The following is a 22,785-nucleotide window of genomic DNA, read 5'->3' as shown; positions in this document are numbered from 1 at the left end:
GAGTGTCCCACTGCACTCCAGCCTGGGTGACAGAGTGAGACTCCAACTCAAAAAAATAAATAATAAAATAAAACGTCCTCCAGCTTTTTGGGAAAAAGTGTAATTCCCAAGGAACTTGGTTCTTTTTTCCCCGAAGATCTCCAAAGACACAGACCTGCCCTACCAGTCCACATGGAAAGACAGGTGGGTAACTACCAGAGAGAGGTGGATGAGACAAGGGAGAGCTTCACAATTTAGGCTATACCTCAATTCACCCAACAGCAGTTCCTGAAAATCCAAATATGCAGAAATCCCACTTTAAATATCCCAAGGAAACATAGTAACACAGTAATCCCACTGAAAGCATGACACACTGCTCAGTATGAGGTAAAGATCTGCTTCCCCATCCTTCCAGCACTGCTCAACCCCAAGAGTCACAGGTCTCTGAGGACCCTTCTGTACCTGACTTCTTGGCTGTACTCTGCACGCCACCAGCACCAGGACTTCCAGGAGAACCTGTTTTTTTACTCAACAGACTGTTGAAGAAGCTGGCCAATACCCCTTCACTTGCTGCATTATCTAAAAGATAAAAACAAAACATCACATAAACTGGAAGACTTAATTAGCAAAACAAAATAAAACAGCCCCTAGTTCTTCTCAGCTTGGAATCAACCATTTGTAGTTATCATCTTCCTAGGATACTGATAATATTCACTTACTATGACTCTCATACATTGCTTCTGCTGAGGCTACTTATGTGTTACCTGAACACTAAATGGAAACATGTTTAAATTTCCCACTTGTTTGGGAGTAGAAGAGATAACCTGTGTTCCACAGTCATCTCCCTGCCCATGAGGCAACGTTTTCTTCTTCTTTTTTTTTTTTTTTGAGCTGGAGTCTCACTGTCTCACCCAGACTGGAGTGCAGTGGCCGCTCCCAGCCACCGCAGCCTCAACCTGCTGGACTCCGGCGATCCTTCCGCCTCAGCTTTCCAAGTAGCTGGAACTACAGGTGCACGCTACCACGCCCAGCTAGTTTTTGATTTATTGTAGAGATGAGGTCTCACCAAGTTGCCTGGGCGGGCCTCAAACCCGCGGGCTCAGGCAATCCACTCACCTCAGCCTCCCAAAGTGCTGGGATTATAGGTTGAGCCACCAAGCCCAGCTGAGGCAGCGTTTTCAAAGTAGTATGAGCCCTTAACACTCCAACCCTGCTGTGAGAAGCGTGTATCCTGAATAGAAAACACCCATCAAATGTGCAAGAATTACATAAAACATTGTTTTCGCAGCTTTGTAATAGTCAATATCTTTGGGTATCAATAAGCCACTGGGATAATGGCTACTTGAACTAATAAGTAATTGAGCCTGACAAGAGAAGGGGGGAAAAAAATCCCAAAATTCATAAATAGTAATAATTTAAATACACTAAGAAACAAAATTAATGATTCAAAATACACACTTTAAAGTGACTTCCTATTTTGTTTGCCTCTCTGAAGGAAGCTAAAGGGCCCAACAAGGCATGGGCAACTGATTTCAACAAAGAAATAGGCCCTGGTCTCTGACAACCATGGATCTCCTCCTTCTGGAAAAGTGAAAAGCAGCCTTTACTGGGGAAGGGAACCCAGTTTTCATAGGTCTCCACCTTACAGACTTGGCCATCCAGTCCCTGCAGGGCTGAGGCCTAGGATTGAACTAAGCTACTCTGCATAGAGAAAGGATACATACTTTTGATGTTTGGGTCCGGCTTCTTTACTGACGTGCCTGGGGAGGCACTAGGCACACTGGCTGGCCCTCCTCGACCCTGGGTCCTTGGAGAGCCAGAGGGTCCTCTTGCAGGGGATTCCTAAGTCCAAAACCAGTTCAGGTCACACACAGGCACAAAAATAACAGAAAATGTATATGCCAAAAATGAAGACAAACTTGCAGAATATTTTTCATGGGCTATACAGTAAAGGGCTAGAAGTTTGCTCCCAACTCAGGCCCTTTCTAGATTAGCTTCTCCTAAGGGAAGCAATAGCAAGATAACAAAGCCAGCTCACTCTAATTTCCAGAGCTGTATTCCCTCATCAGAACTATCCTGAGTTTTTATCATGTTCTTGGCCACGGGCCTTTTTAGGGAAACCACACTCCCTTTGAAAATACGAAAGCCACACAAATACAAGCTCTCACGAATAATGATATAAAGTTTGAGGACACACATGACACTAGGCATTGACCCTCTGTGTAGTATGAGGTACTCACGGAGGCTCTCGTGGGTGCGGGTGGCTGCTTGGCAAGGAGTGACTGCAAAGAGAGGGACAAACCAGCCATTAACCAAGGCCTGCAGAGTGCACTGAAGATCTGGAGAAAAACTTAATCCAAATATTCCACTAGAGGGCACCACTGATAACAACCAAGTCCTATGTTTTACACCATAAATGCAGAAAATTTTAAGTTAAGCAGTTTGGTATTTCCAAATAATCAGTTTGGAAGCTAAGGAAGCAACCAGACCACAGAAGGCAAGAACCGATGGGAAGAAAACATCAAAACCCCCTGCTGACCTTCTTTACCATCAAGAGGACCCATAATGTGTCTAACAATACTCCAGGTGAAAGAGCAATGTGAGACTTGGTCTGCATTCTAAGTTGTCAGCTAACTCTCTTCACCTATGAAATGGGCATTACCTGCCTTTATGCACAGGGCTATGTGGAGCCACAGGAAATAATGGAAGTAAGGTCAGGTTACTTGGTAAGCAACACAGAAGTATTATGCTAGAAAACCAACAATTCCAGAGAAAGAGCACTTAAAAAGATACTAAACCTATCTCTGTAGGAGACTCTGTAGGGTAGGCAGGTCATCTTCCGAGGCAGGTGGACCAACCCTTACTAATCCTAGAAGTAGGAGGGAATAAGGAGACCTGACCTCAACCCCTCTACCACTGCAAGTTCTTTGTGCTCCCCCCCCACGACATGCAGACACCCCCAACTCTGCCCTAGGAACTAGCATTTCATGCATAAAAAGGTTTCTTGCTTTACCTGTTGCTTCATTAGGAACACCTGCTCATCCTCTGCTGCCAACTCTTTGTCGTGGACCAGCTGTGAAGCAACATACACATTTGTGGCCACAGGCCAAGAACAATCCCAACTACTGCCAAAATTCATGCTGAAAGGAGAATCTTGGGCTTAGGCCTCAACATGGGTCTAAGGGATCCCTGTTGAGACTCTAAAATCATGTTTTTCTAGCCTAGAACAGACTCCTTCCCAAAACCAGTGGTGGCATGTAGCCAACTGGCATTTTTAAGTCTGGCAAATTGTAAACAACATTATGCAAGTGAGGGGATCTGGTAAAAGTAATCCAGAAGCAACAGCAGGACTGGCAAGACTTAAAGGGAAGTACCACTCAACTCCAGGTGGGTACCCCATCACTCATCCCCCGACCCCCACCCTGAGCCACTATAGCATAATGTCAGACCTCATTTAAAGACCGACAAAAAGGTCCTGGACTTTTTTCCCCCCAAATGGCACAGTGTGTAACACTGGTTTCTTTTATTTTTATTTTTGAGTCAAGTTCTCTGTGGCGCAGGCTGTAGTGTAGTGGCTCATAGCAGCCTCAACCTCCTGGGCTCAGATGATATTTCTGCCTCAGCCTTCTGAGTAGCTGGGACTACAGGTGCATACCACCACACCCAGCTAATTTTTTTTATAGTGACACAGTCTCATTATGTTGCCCAGGCTTGTTTCAAAATCCTAGACTCAAGCAATCCTCCCACTTTGGCCTCCCAAGGTTCTGGGATTACAGGCATGAGCTACCACACCTAGTCCGAGACCTGTTTCTTTACAGGTTTCCTCATTTTAAAAAATACCTAAATTCTTAAAGTGATTGACTTGGGTACCTTTCTCACTGGAGGTTTCACAATAAAATCTTCATATGCATCTTCTGGCTTTACGGTTGTGAAATTTTCATGTAAAATAGCTATTTTCTTTTCATTGTCCCAGCCTGCAGGTCTAAAGGCAAAGAGACAGGTATTGACTTGCTATTCCTGGAACTGCCTTACTGAGCATACTCAGAGAACATTCAGGGCTAGAGAGGACTCCTGAGTGAGATCCCTTCCCAAAAGATAGGGTTTCTAGTTACTGGGGCAGCTTTCAGCTTTTGGTAAATAAGCCAAAACATACTGTAGGTATAACCCATCAGATCAACAACAAGGTCCTGCTCCATATTGAGTTTCTGGGCCCAAGGCCTAAGGAGCCAATATGAGATCTAACTGACTCCATGTGCTGCACCAATAGAAGTGATCAGGACTCTCCCACAACTTTACCCAGAAGAACAATGGGGACCTGTTCTGACAGAGAGGAGGATGCAAAGAGGAGCACAAAGGGCACACCTCAGGATGGGCTCTGGCATGGAGGCTCCTCTCCTGTGGGTTGCTTCTCTGATAATTCTTCTTTCCAACAACAGGTATCTTGTGGATTGGTTCATTAATTTAGCTGGTATGGGAATGTGCTCTAGAGTCAAGGGTCAATCAGGGTCTGCATCTATCCTGGGCTACATAGCAGACATGCACGAGGAGTCCTTGAGGCTCCCATATGAGTGCTGTCCAGCTTAACAGCATAGGGGAGGATGATGCCAAGTTCCATTAAGTTAAGCCACAGCCTCGGGTTCCCACTTGAATCCCTTATTAGTAGTCGTAAAATGTCCTATATGACACACTCTTGAACTCCAGAAGTTCTGAAAGATGGCAACTGATTCTTCTCACAGGCCTCCCACTCTCCATCTGACTCCCTGTTCCACAGGTCTATAACCAAGAGGGTGCCTAGCTCCACTCAAATGGTCTTGCTGACTTTACCAGTCCCAAGACAGGCAACTACTAACAGGACCAAAAGCATGACTGACATACTGCCATGACCCACGCAGCCTTCAGAAGATGCAAGATGCTTCTCCATTTCAGATCAGCCCCAAATCCAACCAGTTGCCCTTCTCCTAGGGATCACATGTGATTTGGGCACTGAGTGATTCCACAAACATACCACTTACTGAGCTTATGCCTTTGATGCCTGCCTGATTGCTCCGGACAATTCTCCAAAGTGAGGCCAAGCCTGTAGGTATGCTGTCTATGAGTAGGCCGAGCAAAGCTTTCCTTGAATGTGTAGGAGACAACCTATTCAGCTTCCTGATGGCTCCTGGCTTTCACACTTCCAACCTCTCACAGACTGCCCCTTCTCCCAATTCCTTCTGCCTAGGATATACCACTCATCTTCCAGCAACCCCCTCTCTGCTGTCCCTGCTATACTTCTCCCACTACCCTATCACTGTTCTTTCCCCCTTCAGGTGTGTGTCCCTTACAGTGCTGTGTGCAAGGACCACATATCAGTCACTTCCATGTCCCTAGCAGAGAACCCAGGCACCTGGGAGGTACTATGTAAAGTTTGCTGAATGAACAAGTAATTTATTTTGTTAGTCAAGAGGATATCTAAGCTTGAGCATCAATCTGCTAACAAGTCCTATCAGAAACCAGAACTTCATTATTTATTCATGCACCCAGGAACACTCATGATTCTCCAGTGAGAGAAAGACACAACCTTGAGAAAACAGGTGTCCAAGTCTGAATTAAGGACAATCAACTCCAGTGGCTCCCAAAATGTGAAATACTGGAAACACTCAGTACAGCCCAAGCCCAAGCTGACAAAGATGTGGAGAGATTGCTTGCAATCATTCCTGCTAACAGGCAGAGAAACCAGATGCTTTAACAGATGACATTCAGGATCCCCAAAGCAAAATTCCCTGTACTTCCCTCCCAAGCCAGTATGTTATGAAAGTTGGCAGTAAATGCCAAAAATGGCTAGTTCTGGCAACTTGCTCTCAATGAAGAAAAACAGCACCACTGACCACATCACCCACTTCCCTCAGGCAGAATGCCTCTTACTCTGGAAAGAGCAGAAAGGGAAGGTTGGGTGTTTGTATGACTTGTGACAAGCCTAAGGTGGCAAGAGAGCAGGCTGCATAAGATACAGACAGAAGGCACCTTACTTGAAAGGGTAAAACGTAAAAAGCAAATGTACTATAGAGTTTGAAAGCATCACCTTGAAAGAACTCACATAAAAACTGCATCCTTTTCCACAACTAAGGCAGGTGTGTTAAAGTGGAAACCATATGTTTTATGAACAATATACTTATACAACAAGTCGAGGTTTTTCTCTTCTTTCACTGATGTATAAATCAAGGCAGCTCCATCTAATCAATTCTCTTAAGGAAAACAAATTAACTGCAGAAAGAGACAAAAATCAGATACATACAAACACAATCCTCAAATTACTACGAACTACAGGCATGCGCTATGACGCCTGGCTAATTTTTTGATTGATAGCAGAGATGAGGTCTAGCCAAGTTGCCCAGGCTGTTCTCGAACCTGTGAGCTTAGGCAATCCCCTCACCTCGGCCTCCCAAAGTGCTGGGATTACAGGCTCGAGCCACCACGCCTGGCCAAGCATTACAATTTTAAAAACTAAAAAGGTAACCGCAGATGAACAAGTCAAAAGCATAAAGCATGTTGATGCAAGTGGGCCAGGCAGTTTATTTTTTTACATGTAACTATTGTCTTGACTTCTCAGATTACTTCCCAAGAAGTCAAGTAATGTCTCTGAGACTAGTCTAGGAAAATTCTCAGTATATCAAGCTACAAGATTCCTTTCCGATAGATGCTCATGTGTGACCAGTTTTATCACTAAACACACTTTTTATGAGAGAAGGGTGCCAACAAGTTAATGGGCCCAAAGGAAGCCGGGTGTGGGACTATGTCTCCAACTGCTATGGCTTTTTACAGAAACAGGAATCAAAAGACTGCTGACACAAGCATCTCTTTCATGGACGGCACAAAACAAACACATAAGATACACCTGCAGCATTAAAAAAAAAAAATCCGTTTAGTAATTCATCTTTTCTGCATAAAAGCAAATTTTAAGATTTCTTTTTTTAATATATTATTATTATTATTCAGAGACAGGGTCTCACTCTGTCGTCCAGGCATGATCTTGGTTCACTGCAGCCTTGACCTTCTGGGCTCAAGAGACCCTTCCATCTCAAGTATGGCATACATCTGTAGGCAAGTAGCTAGGACTACAGATGTATGCCACCACACCTGGCTGATTTTTTTTTTAAGTTTTGGTAAAGATGGGGTCTGCTATGTTGCCTAGGCTGTTCTTAAACTCCTGAGCTTAAGCCATCCTTCCGCTTCAGCTTCTTGAGTCACCAGAACTACAGACACATGTCACCACACCTGGCTTAAAAATATTTCTAAGACAGCATGATAAAAGTAATTTGGTAATAAAATGACTATATATCCGCTTCTTAATATGAAAACCTATCAAATTCACAGCAATTAAAAATAAAAAGTGACCAAAAGCAGACACAAGTTAATAAGCCTTAAATTGCAGTATAGTAAAACATAAAACTAGTAAAAAGTTATATATAATTTCTCCCTGGCAAAAGACTATTCTGTGTTCAGGAAGTGCCCTATCTCTTTGAAGATGTCCCATCTGGAGGGAAGCCTGTGCCCCGGGTCCCACAAAAGCACCCCAAGGATACACTGGAGGCAGAACCTCCGCAGATGTGACTGGATGAAGTCCAAGTGCTCATCCCTGTAATCGTGCTCCTTCTCCAGGACACTCACTGCATCACACTACAGGGAAGACAGAAAAAGAATCATTGCTCTGCCTCTCCAAATGCTGAAATGGGACCAGTGCCTTCTTCAGAAATAAAGTACTGTAGTTCCAAAGAAGAAAGCTATACTCCAGAGTTCAAACATTAATTAAAGAAGCATGAAAAAAATGGAGATTTTTCTCTTTCATCCTGGGCCTCAGTTTTTTAATCTGTAAAGTAAGGATATAATAGGCCTGATCACTTCACAATTGTGCTGAACATCCAAAAAGGTCACATCAGGAGACAGGCCCACTGTACATAGCATAAGATTCTGTTTTCAAGAATAGAATGAGAATGGCACAACCTATAGTTGGACAATATGGTGGCTCTGACAGAGAATAAAGTACTTTGGAAACCCAGAATGTTTTTAAAGCAATTTTTTTTATTATGTAAGAGATACAACTTTGTCCATGACAGAACTAAATTTCTACTCCCACCTCATCATTCTATTTTTTCACCATCAGTTTGTACCAGATGAACTGGTTTACATAGCCTTAGGAAAACTGCTTTGAGTTCTCTTTGAAAGTCAACAGTGCTTCACAGAGAGATTAACCCAGGCCATGAGCAAACTGAGTGATGTCATGTTTCCAGCAACAACATTAAATGGCAGTATTTTCTTTGAGTTGGAGTCTTACTCTTGCCGCCCAGGCTGGACTGCAGTTGCATGCTCACAGTCGCCGCAACCTCAACCTGCGGGCTCAGGCTATCATTCCGCCTCAGCCTTCCAAGTAGCTGGAACTACAGACACACGCCTTTATGCCCAGCTAAATTTTTTTGTGATTTACTGTAGAGATGAGGTCTCACCAAGTTTCCCAGACAGCTCTCAAACCCCCGGGCTCAGGCAATCCTCTCCTCTTGGCCTCCCAAAGTGCTGGGATTACAGACTGAGCCCTCAAACCCAGTCAAATGACAGTGTTTTCTATCCTGACATATTCAGTGTACTTTAATGAACCCCAAATACGTCCAACTTTCCCTTGGGAAGAAACTTCATCAAAGTTTCTCAAACTTTCTTTCAGACAGCGATTGTTGACTGGCCAAACCCACCTAAGCTCACAAACCCCGGCACGCACCTTTGTACACACCACCAACACTGGGATCCCCAGGTTATGAGTCAGCACGCTGTCACCCAGAGGCAGAGCAACATTTTCTTCATCTGAGCCTGAGGTCAGAGGACCTCTTCTCTGTGGGGAACCTTGACAACCTTCTTCAGGTTCAACATAATCTTGAAAATCTTTCATAACTAAGGGGGGAAAAAAACACATACACACAAATGAATATATGTTTGCTTTAGAACACTGAAAAAAAGCAGTAATAAGCACAAAACATAAGCAACGGTGTGTGACAAAATCCCTAGTTGCATCGAACTGCAATATTAAGGATCTAGGGATAGTGATGCAAAATGCCAATTCTAACATATTCAGTGTAAGCTCTGTAACACCAGAGCGGCAAAGACATTCCCCCTGGATGTTTTTAACTGCATCTAACTCCCAAATAGGTTTTTTTTTCCAAATAGGTTTTTAAAAAATTTTTAAGCTTTCAATAATTCCTTCTACAAAAAAAGTCACCTTTTTTATTTTTTTGGAGTAAGCGTCTCACTCCATCCAGGCTGTAGTGCAGTGGCACAATCACAGCCACTGCAGCCTCAACCTGCTGGACTCAGGTGATCTTTCCACCTCAGGTGATCCTTCCAAGTAGCTGGAACCACAGGCATGTGCCACCATGCTCGGCTAATTTTTTTATTTACTTGTAGAGACGAAGTCTTGCCAAGTTGCTCAGGTTGGGCTCGAACCCCTGAACTTAGGCAATCCTCTCGCCTCCACCTCCCAAAGTGCTGAGATTATAGGCGTGAGTTACCACGCCTGGCTAATTTTTTGATTTACTATAGAGACGAGATCTCACCAAGTTGCCCAGGCTAGTCTCAAACCTCTGGGCTCAAACAATCCTCTAGCCTCTGTCTTCCAAAGTGATGGATTACAGGCATGAGCCACTGTGTCCAGCCAAAAAAGTCACTGTTCTTATGTATCTTACATTTTCAAAATACCAGAATAGTAAAATTGTGTTACTTCAACATACGCAACCATTAGAAATAGCTATAACTTACAATACCCAGAATCTTCATTAGAAACATTTAGTAAAACTGAATCCCACAAGAACACGCTGTTTTCACACAGTTGAGATATGTCAGCACCAGATGTATTTCCTCACTATACTCACTCATATGGACTCAGTCTTATCTTTCCAGGATCCTGAGTCACATATGCAGCATTCATAGCCTGTTCCTGCCTAATGCAAGAAAGGGATCAGTGTGTACAACAACCACTTCTTGGCACACAATGTTCACTATTCAGCTAAGAAGGGCCTTTAAGCTGAAAAATGGTCCATGCTTCAGTTAAGCCAAGTGATCACAAAGCCCTCAAGCCTGCACCTTAATGTGGACACTTCAATGTTCTCATGTTAGGCCAGAGAACAAGGATATGATGTTTAAAGCTACTTTGAGCCAGAGGAAAAAACAGACAGCTCTGCCTATTCTTCTAAAACCAATAGGGCAAAGGGATCAAAAGCACTTTACCCTCACCAAACCACGCTCACTAAGTAAATCCAAGTTAACAGGACTGAAGAAGACCTGGAGAAAGATGCACCCACTCCTCTTCACCCACACACAGGTTTTTAGCATTTTAAAATTAGGACTTTTTATTTACAAAGATTTTAGGGTATTATTATATACAAGCTTCTGAAATGATCTGGGTATATAGCTATATATCTATAGATTTTTTTTTTTTTTTTTTTGAGTCAGGGATTTCACTCTGTCACCCAGGCTGAAGTGCAGTGGCATGATCACAGCTTACCACAGCCTTGGCCTTCTGGGCTCAGGCAATCTTTCAGGCTCAGTCTTCCAATTCCTGGCTAATTTTTTTATTTTTTGTAAAGATGAAGTCTTACTATGTTGTCCAGGCGAGTCTCAAACTCTTTGGCTCAAGCAATCTTCTTGCCTAGGCTTCCCAAAGTGCTAGGATTACAGGCATAAGCCACTGTACCTGGCCTGTCTTTCTTATAATACTGCGCAAATTGAGCACTAACTGATTAAGCCCTAGAGTGTAGACGTGGTCATACTTCATCTCTGCAATGTCTCTTTAATTAAACTCATTTATGTAAGTTCACCGTCAATTTAAATAATCTACTCAAGTGATCTTTACTCCATTTTCAACAAAAACAGAACTTAACATGGTTGTAGAAGAGATTTTTCATGTTTTCTCTTTATAGAAGCATTTTTTAAAAATCTTCAAATCAATGAAAAGTACAATAGCTTAACTGTCTGGATAATATCTAACCACCCAAGATCTCACGAAGCACTCAACTAGGACTTCCCAGTGAGCAGGGCAGAGAATGGAACTGGTTACAAGTGAGCTAAGCTATGACATTGGGAATTGGAGGAATGGGGACGCAGTAGCTCAGACAGCTTGCTCCTTGAACTTCCACTACCCAGTGTGCTGCACAAACTCTGCTGTATTCTACCTGTCCCATTAGGTGAAAGTTTGAAAGCCCTGGGTTAGACTATTCATGTTCTAAAGGAATTACTTAATTGTGGTTATCCAACAACAGTAGAAAATTCACATGATTTTTTTAATAACTCAGCATTTTAGAAAACCATTTGGAAGGCAAAGCAAATGTAAAACATATCTGAATAATTCAGATAGCAAATATGTGCATTTTTCTTGGGCATTCACATACTGCAGTTTTAAAAATCTCTCTAGATGGTGGGATGGCCAGTATTTCACCACAGGGAACACTAGCCCACCTTGGGTTTCTCTTCAGCGCAGTTGGGTGTGGGTATAGGGAGAAGATCTACCTTTGCTGACTCTGCTGCCTCCTCTTTTCCCTTCTACCTCATTGATTGGTTCCACAGTCCTAAGAAGATCCCACAGACCTACATAAGGAACCGAAGCCCCAGACATAAAGCTGGAAAGACAAACAAGCACCACCTTCTGGCAGTTCTTGGGGTTGCTTCTCCTCTCAGATAGTTTCTGCAGTCAAAAAGCTGCCACAAACCCAGTACCACTGGGGAACCTATCCCTAAAAGAAAGAGGCCTGCCATGGAGCACCTTTCCAAAAGCAGCAGACTGAAGACTGGTATTGGACTGGACACTAGGTTGTATAACAGCCCTTCAGTCACTCAATTTAATATCTAGAGTCCAATTAATCTAGAAAGTGGGAGTCCTCTGAGCAAGAGAATGCCCAAATGTTTTATTCAAATGTAACCTAAACCCAGCAGTAGCAAAGGCACTCCTTCAACATGCAACACAAAAGCACAACTACATTCCAAACATCTCAGAGAAGGGGAGATAACAGCAGAGAGGCCCTTGAAAAGTCTACTAGAGTCATGAGACACAGACATCGGTCCAGCCATCACTAGTTGCCCTCCAGCGACCTCTCCCTTCTCCATCCTTATAATGGAACTGATTTCTGATACTCAGACCATATGGCCACACAGAATAAAGACTACATTTCCCAGGATCCTTAAAAGGGATCAGGCATGCACATTTCAGCCCCTGGTTCCTCGTCCTCCATCCTGCTGTCTGGAACATGGATGTGAAGATTAAAGCACTAGTTAGGAGGAAGAGAACCACAACCTAGAAATGACAAAGCAGTAAGCACAAAGGAGCCAGGGTCCTTGAGTTGTCTTCCCAGAGCTACTTTCCAGTCTTGAACCACCTACACCTCTAGATCTCATTTACAGGAGATAAAAAAGCCTCAGTTTTTTTTAAGCCATCATTATCTCAGGTTTTACATCATAAAGTTAAATCTAATCCCAAGTGACACAGATATCAATGAATAAGATCACAAAATAAATTCAGTGTCTCATGGAAGTTTAAGCTCTCCAGGAGCAGGAATTCTGTCTGCTGTAACCTTAGCATCTACAACAGTACCTGTAACAGGGCAGGCACTTTCCCTATCTAGGAAAAAACAATATGCTTGGCTCAATCTTTCTCTTTTCTGTTTAACAAGGCTTTATGAGGTTATCACTTTAAGAAAACAGCTTCAGAGGACTGAAGTCTCCAGTGCATTAACCCACTAACTTGGGTACAAAGCTGTTAAGAACTATGGATGGAAAACAGGTCTTCAGTCTCAGGACAATTCTCAGGAGGAGTTGTCCTTAGGGTCTCTATTTGGGGGAAAAAGGTATTATTCAGAAAGGTCAGTAGTTGAAGATAAATGAGCTGAGCTGCATAACTATCAATGCAGCACATATGCGGGTGACCAGGGAAATATACACATACACAACAAAGCAAAGAACAAGATGTTAAATTCCCTGTTTTAGCTAATGTGGGACAGGAAGACACACTGCTGGAAATCTGATTTTTAAAAAAAAGCAAACCAACATTTCTGAAATGGTCTGCCAGTATGTGTGAAGATCCTGTCTGCCATGCCCCAGAAGCCCTCATTAATTCACTAGAGGGGCCAGGCTTGGTGGCTCAGCCTGTAATCCCGCGCTTTGGGAGGCTGAGGTGAGTGGATTGCCTGAGCCCATGGGTTCAAGACCCACCTGGGCAACTTGGTGAGACCTTATCTCTACAATAAATTTTTTAAAAAATTAGCCGGGTGCAGTAGCGCGCCTGTAGTTCCAACTACTTGGAAGGCTGAGGCGGAAGGATCACCGGAGCCCAGCAGGTCAAGCCTGCGGTGGCCACGAGCAGCCACTGCATACCAATCTGGGTGACAGAGTGAGACTCCAACTCAAAAAAAAAAAAAATTCACTAGAGGAAGTTATATCATCCTATGGAAATGAGCCAGGTTGGCCAAGCCTGCCCTGGCAAGATGGCTGCTGCTGCCGCCACTGCCACGGCTCCAGCCCCTGCCCCTCCCATTTCCCTGGCAAGTGGACAGAAGATGACGTAACTGCACAGTAGCAAGGGAAAGGAAAAATCAGCTTCTGAACCATATTAAGTTAAAACAAAATAAAACAAACTTTTTTTTTTTTTTACTTGGAGTCTTTCACTGTCGCCCAAGCTGGAGTGCAGTGGCACACTCATGGCCACAGCAACCTCAACCTGCTGGGCTCAGGTGATCCTTCCAGCTCAGTTTTCCAAGTAGCTAGAACTACAGGTATGCACCACCACACCCAGCTAAATTTTTGATTTATTGTAGAGATGAAGTCTCGCCAAGTAGCCCAGGCTGGTCTCGAACCTGTGGGCTCAGGCAATTCTCTCACCTAGGTCCCAAAGTGCTGGGATCATAGGCGTGAGCCACTGTGCCCAGCCTCAGACTTTCTTTAACTTCAAAGTTCTTTGTCTCAAAAGGAAGTGGATATCCTTAATCTTAAAGCAGCCTTTCATTTTACTGACAAAAAATGACCTTCCTATTTCTTTTTTTTGAATTGGAGTTTGACTCTTGCCCAGGTTGGAATGCAGTGGCACACTCATGGCCACCACAGCCTTGACCTGCTGGGTTCGGGCGATCCTTCTGCCTCAGCCTTCCAAGTAGCTGGAATTACAAGCACGCACCACCATTCCCAGCTAATTTTTTGATTTGTAGAGATGAGGTCTCATCAAGTTTCCCAGACTGGTCTCGAACCCCTGGACTCAGGCAATTCTCTCACCTCAGCCTCCCAAAGTGCTACAGGCTTGAGCCACTGCACCGGCCACTCCAGCGTCAACCTGCTGGGCTCAGGCAATTCTTCCGCCTCAGCCTTCCAAGAAGTTGGAACTACAGGTGTGGGCTACCATGCCCGGCTAATTTTTTGATTTATTGTAGAGATAAGGTCTTGCCAAGTTGCCCAGGCTGTTCTCGAAGTGGTGGGCTCAGGCAATCCCCTCGTCTTAGCCTCCCAAATCCTATTTCTAACTAAAATCATATTTGCTAGATCCAAAATGAACTAATATAGGAGCTGAAAGCTTTGTCTTTTTTAGGGCTTCCGCTAAATCTGCCAATAAGAGAGTCCATAGGACCTTAATGGAATTCCAGAGCAGTGAACTCAAGCTGCAGAGACCACAGCAACTCCTCACACCCGGTAACTCAGCAGACAGAGAGTAACAGAAAAGCATAGAGACCCATAGAACTAGTCACATCTGGGGGACCAAGGGAAGAACTTTCATTTTTAAAGCACACCAGGGCCGGGCCTGGTAGCTCAGCCTGTAATCCCAGCACTTTGGGAAGCTAAGGTGAGTGGATTGCCTGAGCCAATGGGTTTGAGACCAGTCCAGGCAACTTGGCGAGACCTCATCTCTACAATAAATCAAAAATTAGCCTGGCGTGGGAGCACGTGCCTGTAGTTCCGGTTACTTGGAAGGCTGAGGCAGAAGGATCGCCGGAGTCTAGCAGGTCAACACTGAGGTGGCTGTGAGTGTGCTACTGCACTCCAGCCTGGGTGACAGAGTGAGACTCCAACTCAAAATAAAAGGAATTTTAAAAGCAAACCAATGAGCCAAGCATGGTGGTTCAAGCCTATAATCCCAGCACTTTGAGAGGTGGAGGCGAGAGAATTGCCTAAGCCCAGGGGTTTGAGACCAAGCTGGGCAACTTGGTGAGACTGGTCTCTACAATAAATAATAATAAAAAAAAAATCAGTCAGGCATGGTGGTGCACGCCTGTGGCTCCAGGTACTTGGAAGACTAAGGTGAAAGGATCCCCTGAGTCCAGCAGGTTGAGGCTACAGTGGCAACGAGTATGTCACTGCACTCCAGCCTGGGTGACAGAGTAAAACTCCAACTCAAAAAAAAAAAAAAGAGAACCAATGAAGATAAGAAATACTGACTTTCTTCAACTGTGACACTTGAATTAAAAACTGCTTTGAATACTTTTTGACTACTGGATTTACAAGAGCAACTCTAAAATAAATGATGCAAACAAAATACAAACATGATGCAAGGGAAGACTCTTGACTGTGAGAAGGACAGTGGTTAGAACTATAGAACTATCCAAAGAGACTAGTGAATTTCCCAATTAAGAAAACTTTATTTTACTTACACTTCTGTTCCAATTCTCTCATTTCCTCTGGTGGAATTTTCATTTTATCAATATGCTCACGTAAAACACTAGCCCATTTCTGTAGAGATTCCATCACTGTCCAAGGCCTAGACATGTCTGCAACAAAAATGGCCAGGGTTTCTGGCAAGGAATCAGCAGAAACTGCAAACTTCAGCAGGCCTTTGTGGTAAAGGTCTCCATCCAGAATCCACACATTGCAACGTGTGTGATCTGAGAAAAGAAATGAAGCTAGTTACCATCTGACAACGACCAGCAACATAGCTATGAGAATCATTAGGAAAATCTTAAAGTTGACAGCCATGAATTCTACATAGAATGTAAGATTTAGAAATCCAAAGTGAAAAGGGACCAAGTGCTCAGTGAACAGCAATCACTGGTCCTGGGGCCTGATGAACTGTATAGACTAAAATTTAAAAACCACCATAAATATGCAATGTTCAAATCTAAAAAGATTTCCGCAATGTCTAAAGAGTGAGGGTATCTTAGTTTTTAGTAAGAAGCAAAGGATATCAATGTTTACTGGTCAACTGTGCCACAATCTAAATAATCCATTGTCCTAAGATATCAGCAATCTATGAGGCAGCAAGCTCTGATGAAGAGCCTGTGTTTAAAACAAGCTCTTCTTGTGTCAATTACACTAAGCAATGCATTGTTCACATACTGCAGAGGGTGCCAAAGAGACAGGACCTTTGCATTTTAATGCCAAGATTAAACCATTATTTATATAAATTGAATATGAATTACTAGATGTGTAATGATATTAAGGAATTAGTTATCTTTGTTATGACAACAAAGTACATATTCAAACAAATGTGTAAGTGCATGAAACACATGGTTCCAATATCATACCTGGATGACGTAACTATAGAAGACAATCCTCCAAATTGATAATATATATATATATATATTTTTTTTTTTTTTTTTTTTTGAGTTGGAGTCTCACTCTGTCACCCAGACTGGAGTGCAGTGGCCGCTCCCGGCCACTGCAGCCTCGACCTGCTGGGCTCCAGTGATCCTTCCACCTCAGCCTTCCAAGTAGTTGAAATTATAGGCATGCGCTACCACGCCCGGCTGATTTTTGTGATTTATTGTAGAGATGAGGTCTCGCTGCCCAGGCGGGTCTCGAACCCGCGGGCTCAGGCAGTCCACTCACCTCAGTCTCCCAAAGGCGTGGGATTACAGGCTGAGCCACTGAGCTCGGCTGATAATATATTTTTTAGCAATTTTTAGGTATTTTTGAGAACTCTATTTCATAAAAGTACCCTGAGATAACTGTTACCGTCAAAAAAGATAATTTCATTAACTTATTTTCCATTAAATTCCAACACATACTTTAAAAACCTGTCTTCCTCCTTTAGAAAAACATTTGTATAATGGACTCATTAACATGATGTTAAAAAATTTATATTTGTGGCTTTACGTCAACCATTTAAGGTATCTAAATCTAGCTATACCTTCAATCTCTAATATATTTTAGATAATGGTTTTGGTTGGTGTTCTGTAAATGCCTTCGGAAATACTGCTCTGTACCCAAAGTCTGTGGGTTTTAATGCCTACCCATCAGCAGGCATTGTTCCTTTTTTCAGGCTCTTCCCACTGCCCACTTCACATAACTCACCCATGTGCTTGGAGATCACATGCACCACATGTAGCATTAGATAGATGTCCCCAATCCTGGAGACAGGTCCTTTGACATGCTATGTCCCACCACACACCAGGTACAGGCCAGAGACATTTTCTCTACCTGGCTGATTGCCCGCAAAGCGTTTATTTATAACCCAGTCACGCCACACAATAAAAAAGACTAGAGCTGAAAGAAGTATAATTAACCACAGATAAGGGCAACTTTTCCATCAAACAGAAACTTGCAAGTAGGCGGTCTAAAAAAATGCCTATGATTGCAGAGACCAAGAAGTTTTTCAACATAACCTTAAAGGAATCTGAAGTAAAAGTTAACATGTACTTCCACTCAAAAGCAAGTAAATATAGTTAACACAATGCTTTGGCATGAAATATGCTTATAGCATCTTGAAACAGAAGAGGCTATAGAGATTCACAGCATATCTACATGTTTTGCATTTTCAAATGGAACAAGACAACAGGGCAAGATTTACTGCCTTCTCTCAAGCCCTCTGCTACACCTAACACACATCATCTCTCATTCTGACAGCCTGCAAGATAAGCAGTTTCCCTATTCAACAAATGAGGAAACTCAAGTCAGTTACCCAAGGCCACACTACAGACTACAGAACTGGCCTTCTAAACCAGTTCTGCCTGGCTCCAAAGCCTAAGTTCTTGCCACAATAACCATGCTTCCCAGCAAAGACAAGAAACAAAAGACAGAGACTTGCCTCACAAGGCCACCTCAACAGCTCCTGAGTCCCAGCACTACATGCAGACTCCTGTGGGCCTAAATAGGCACCTGAATACCTCTGTCCTTCTTATACAAGACAGAGCCCTCAACACTATGTCTACCTCCTGCCTTCCTTTCACATCCACCAGGGAATGTTCAGCATGACAAAGGAAGCCAAGGGACGCTGAGGGTTCTAAGATGACCACTAAATTAACATTAATACAATGTAGATTTCCAAGCTTTAAAAAGAGACCCTTACCTATGTCCTCTACTAAACAGCTCTTGGAGATGGCATAATTATGATGTTCAAAAGGACCTTGATCTGCTTCTTCATTTTAGCAATATGGAAATGGGGGACCAGAGGTAGTAGGATTAGCCTCCCTTATATAATCACTCTTACATCATGATCTTTACTGTTTGAATGGGTAAAGGCAAATATAAAAAAAGTAATTTAGCCGGCCTCGGTGGCTCAGCCTGTAATCCCAGCACTTTGGGAGGCTGAGGTGAGTGGATTGCCTGAGCCCACGGGTTCGAGACCTGCCTGGGCAACTTGGTGAGACCTCATCTCTACAATAAAATAAAAAATTAGCTGGGCTTGGTAGCGCACGCCTGTAGTTCCAGCTACTTGGAAGGCTGAAGCGGAGGGATCGCCAGCGCCCAGCAGGTCGAGGCTGCGGTGGCCGGGAGCGGCCACTGCACTCCAGTCTGGGTGACAGAGTGAGACTCCAACTCAAAAAAAAAAAAAAAAGTAATTTAATGAATATATTTCATCTTTAGGCTACACAGATAACTTTCCTACAAAAAAACCCTAAGCACCAATAATTATTTATTTTAGTTATTCAAAAGATCTAACATAAAGCCTAAAAGATTATAAAGAAGGCATTACTGAATAGTTGTAACCAAAAACCATTCCTCCAATTAAACTCACAATTACAAGAAAAAAAATTTTAAAGATATGTAGCCCTCATAAGAGTTGATTTTGTGCTTTTAATCATCATAACTAGGTAAAAACTATTACAACCCACATTTTAAAGATGAGAAATTAAAGAGCATTATCACCCTTGAGCCTCTATTGCCTCCACCAGAAGAAATATAGGAAATTAGCATCTCTAAACTGTCACAAAGAGACTCAGAAACTCTCTTGTGAACATATGTTAAATTAGAAACTCTCCGGTGATCATATGTTAAACTGTTACATTCTGGGCCTGGCTCATGCCTGTAATTCCACCACTTTGAGAAGCCAAGGCGAGAGGATTGCCTGAGCCCAAGGGTTTGAGAGCAGTCTGGGCAACTTGATGAGACCACATCTCTACAATCAAAAAAATAAAATTAGCTGGGCTTGGTGGTGCATATAGTCCCAACCACTTTGAAGACTGAGGCAGAAAGACCACCTGAGCCCAGCAGGTCAAGGTCAAGATAGCTGTGATCATGTTACATACTCCGGCCTGGATGACTTAAAAAAAAAAAAAAAATTGTTACACTCTGAACCACACCAATTTCAGATCCTCCACTAGAACCAGGCAGAGTAACAGTGGTACCCAGATCAGTCTGCCAAGCATTTTCTCACAGAAAACTGCAAAGCTTTTAAGAATATTTCTCACTACATTTATATAAGTGAAACTTTACCTTCAGTATTTCCTTAAAACTGCAGTCTAGCCCAGAGTAGTAGCTAACAGTCTCATTCCTCATTTTGGCTAAGATAGTCTATAAAGGAAAGTGGGCAAAGTCCTGCAAAAAATATATGCTTCACCTATTCCCTGTGACTAATTCTCTTAGGACATCATGCTGTAGGAGCCATACTCAAGGAGTCAGAGTCCTGTGTACATGCCCTAACCACAGACCAGGGCTTCACTCACCATCTCGGTCCTCGTCATGGATGCTGAGGTAGAGATACTCTAGGCCTCTTCCTTTTTTGCCATGCTCAGCTCCTTGTAGTTTAGTCATGAGAGTTGTTTTACCAGAACCATCTTCACCTACAAATGATGTTTGCAAGACAAAGGTGTACTGTTTATTCTGGGCAAGGATGGGTATGCCATGATACTCACATGACAAGGAACAACTAAGAATTTCATGCAAAGCCTGCTATTGAGGTCTTAGCAAACTTTACTAGAAGAGTGGTTGAGAGGGTAAGAAATAAGGGGCTTTAAATGAGGCAAATTCCGAGATCTAAAATGGCATCCTGCTGCAGTTATCCTTACTTCACAGGATGGGAAGGAACATTACTTCACAAGGGAAGGAATAAGGCAGGTCCACAGGCCCTGTCTACAATTTATAAGACACACATTTGGAGAAGTAAAAGTAAAGGTGGGGTCAGTGTCTCACAAAATAAACTTTTACCACAAGAAAAGCAAGAAATCTCCAAAATATGGTACAAATAACCTGAAAGTCCAGGTACTGTAAACTAAAAGTCTGGCCCTTCCTCACAATCACAAAAAATAGAAATTATTCACTTTTTAGTACATCTCCTCCATAAGTATTCTGAAGGCTGGGAAATTGAAGAAAATAATTACAGTAGACCTAAGTAAAATTCTTAAGTACTATCTGACTAATTATCAAGCACTTCCTCATCTACCCCCACCCTTCATATCCCAAAACATCAGAAACATCATCAACAAACATCACTAGGCACTCCTGGCATTTAATAATACAGAATTACAGAACATGGCAAGGTGATGTAAATCTAGCACTTTGGTAGGCTGAAGCAAGAGTATCACTTGAGCCCTGGAGTTTAAGACCAACCTGGGCAACATAGACCTCATCTCTATAAAATATAAAAAATATATTTAAAAAAAATTACAGAGCCGGGCTCTGTGGCTCAGCCTGTAATCCCGCACCTTTGGGAGGCTGAGGTGAGTGGATTGCCTGAGCCCGCAGGTTCAAGACCCACCTGGGCAGGCGAGACCTCATCTCTACAATAAAATAAAAAAATTAGCCAGGTGTGGTAGCACGCGCCTGTAATTCCGGCTCCTCGGGAGGCGGAAGGATCATCAGAGCCCAGCAGGTCGAGGCTGTGGTGGCTGGGAGCGGCCACTGCACTCCAGTCTGGGCGACAGAGTGAGACTCCAACTCAAAAAAATAAAATAAAATAAATAAAATAAGATAAATAAATAAAAAATTAAAAATTACAGAACATGAGAACTGAAAGGCATCCCACAGACCAAAGACCTCCTCTTTATCCCCAGTGCTTCTAACTTATTCAGGCCCTTGCCATTCCATCCGGACCATGGTGAGCACTTAGCAGTCTGACTTAGTACCTGCTTATTTTGAGTTACCTGTCTCTCTGCAGTCAGTTATATCTTTCTAAAACACAGATCTGGTGATCCTGAACCCCCCCTTATTGAAGATCTCTAAATGTCCCCTATTACCTACCACAGTGGTTATCACCTGAGAAAGGTCATGCACTCCCTTTAGAAACACCACCAAGGCAGTGACTCCAGGAGGACTGGGAGGACAGAGGTGAGATAAAAGGTCCTTGAGAATCAGAGGTCTTTAGGAAAGGGCAATAACACTTCAGCCTTTCCACAATCTGCCTTCAACTCACCTTAGCAGGCACTAACCACAAGGAGCTTCTAGCAGTCTGCAGACCTACATCCTCTTATTATTTCTGTGCCCCTGCATGTTGACACATATTCTTCAAAATATTCAACCTCCAAATTACTGTCTTTCAACTCCAAGCAGTGTGATGCTCCCAAAATTATCTGCCCATGCCTGGCATAGTGTAGCACAATCACCAACACATCTGTCTTGATCACTGTGTAGTGTCTAAGAGATGTCTGTTCTGTACCAGTTCACAGTCCACAGTTCCCACACGACAAACGGGTTTACTGTGTGAATGTACCAAAACCCCCTTGCTTGAATGAGGAAACTGAGGCCAGAGAGATTAAGGGACCTGACTCAGGTAACCTAGCAATGAGGGCTGCAGGAAGAGTACCTGGTGCTGACTTTCAGGCCTGCTGTACTTTGCAAAGTCCCTAAAACCTCCTATTGTGCACTGCTCACAAGGATCAAGGAAGGCACCCGTAGCACCTCCCCACAGCTCCCAGCCCAGGTCACCTTGTTCTCCCACCTTCTGCACCTAACCTTCTCATCTCTCACTCCCCTCTCCACGGCCTCGGTTTGGTAACTGTGGAGGCTACGGGGGAAGGAAGCCAGGAGCATTGAAAAAGCAAAGTGATGTTGTGGCCAAGTGACTAAAGGAATGTGCCGACAACTCCACACATCATCACCGGGCTCTCCAAAAGGGGCAGCATCCCACCCTCAGGCGCCGTAGGCTTGGCCACTCTCAGCTGCCCAGCCGGGGTCGACAAGGCCCTGCCGGGCGGGGAAGGATAAGGGCAGGCGGCAGGAAAGAGGCTGGCTGGGACCCGTGGGAGGGGCGCCCGCCTCGCCCATCCCAGAACCTGGGGCAACGCCCCGCCGCCGGCGCTCACCGAAGACCAGGATGTTCTTGCCGGACGGTAGCTTGGACCTGGCGCGGGTGGACACTTCGCTCAGGATCGAGGACCTGTGGCGACAATGTCAAGAGTAGTCAGTCCCAAGGCCGGCCTGAGACGGCCAGGCCCGCGACGGCCCGTCAGTTTGTCCGACGATCCGGCCCAGCGGCCGCGCCCTCCCCGGCCCGGCCGCCCGCGGCCTCACCATAGGCTTTGGCCCTCCTCCTCCTCACTGGTCAGGTCACCGGCGGCCGCCACCGCGGGCCCGTTGGGGCCCAGCAGCAGCCTCTTCTCCACCCCCACGGGCGCCATCTTGCCAACTGCAGCCACAAAAGAGGGCCCTCCCCCGGGCCCGCCGAGGACC

General features: G+C 44.0%; 1 protein-coding gene across 4 annotated transcripts in view; it reads right to left on the bottom strand.

The window, feature by feature from the left end:
- DYNC1LI2 (dynein cytoplasmic 1 light intermediate chain 2) overlaps nucleotides 1–22,779 on the bottom strand; it is a 133,522-nt gene extending 110,743 nt beyond the window's left edge. For 2 of the 4 annotated variants that reach the window (XM_008050651.1, XM_008050652.1), the window contains exons 1-12: nucleotides 22,627–22,779; nucleotides 22,419–22,492; nucleotides 19,845–19,961; nucleotides 15,615–15,845; nucleotides 8,723–8,892; nucleotides 7,539–7,632; nucleotides 6,053–6,188; nucleotides 3,850–3,961; nucleotides 2,993–3,052; nucleotides 2,220–2,261; nucleotides 1,704–1,821; nucleotides 442–558 (exon numbers count right to left, since the gene is read on the bottom strand). In XM_008050651.1, coding sequence (XP_008048842.1) covers nucleotides 442–558; nucleotides 1,704–1,821; nucleotides 2,220–2,261; nucleotides 2,993–3,052; nucleotides 3,850–3,961; nucleotides 6,053–6,188; nucleotides 7,539–7,632; nucleotides 8,723–8,892; nucleotides 15,615–15,845; nucleotides 19,845–19,961; nucleotides 22,419–22,492; nucleotides 22,627–22,733 — 1,378 coding nt within the window. In that variant the 5' untranslated portion in view covers nucleotides 22,734–22,779. The remainder of the gene's footprint in view (nucleotides 1–441; nucleotides 559–1,703; nucleotides 1,822–2,219; nucleotides 2,262–2,992; nucleotides 3,053–3,849; nucleotides 3,962–6,052; nucleotides 6,189–7,538; nucleotides 7,633–8,722; nucleotides 8,893–15,614; nucleotides 15,846–19,844; nucleotides 19,962–22,418; nucleotides 22,493–22,626) is intronic. The other 2 variants (XM_021708913.1, XM_021708914.1) reach the window with 2 other exon arrangements.
- Nucleotides 22,780–22,785: the final 6 nt, after the last annotated feature.

The sequence above is a fragment of the Carlito syrichta genome, unplaced genomic scaffold (genome assembly GCF_000164805.1).
Source record: "Carlito syrichta isolate Samal-C Ts95f unplaced genomic scaffold, Tarsius_syrichta-2.0.1 Scaffold153566, whole genome shotgun sequence".
Lineage (NCBI taxonomy): Eukaryota > Metazoa > Chordata > Mammalia > Primates > Tarsiidae > Carlito > Carlito syrichta.
The sequence above is the reverse complement of the archived record's forward strand: the minus strand, read 5'-3'. Positions and strand labels throughout refer to the sequence as shown.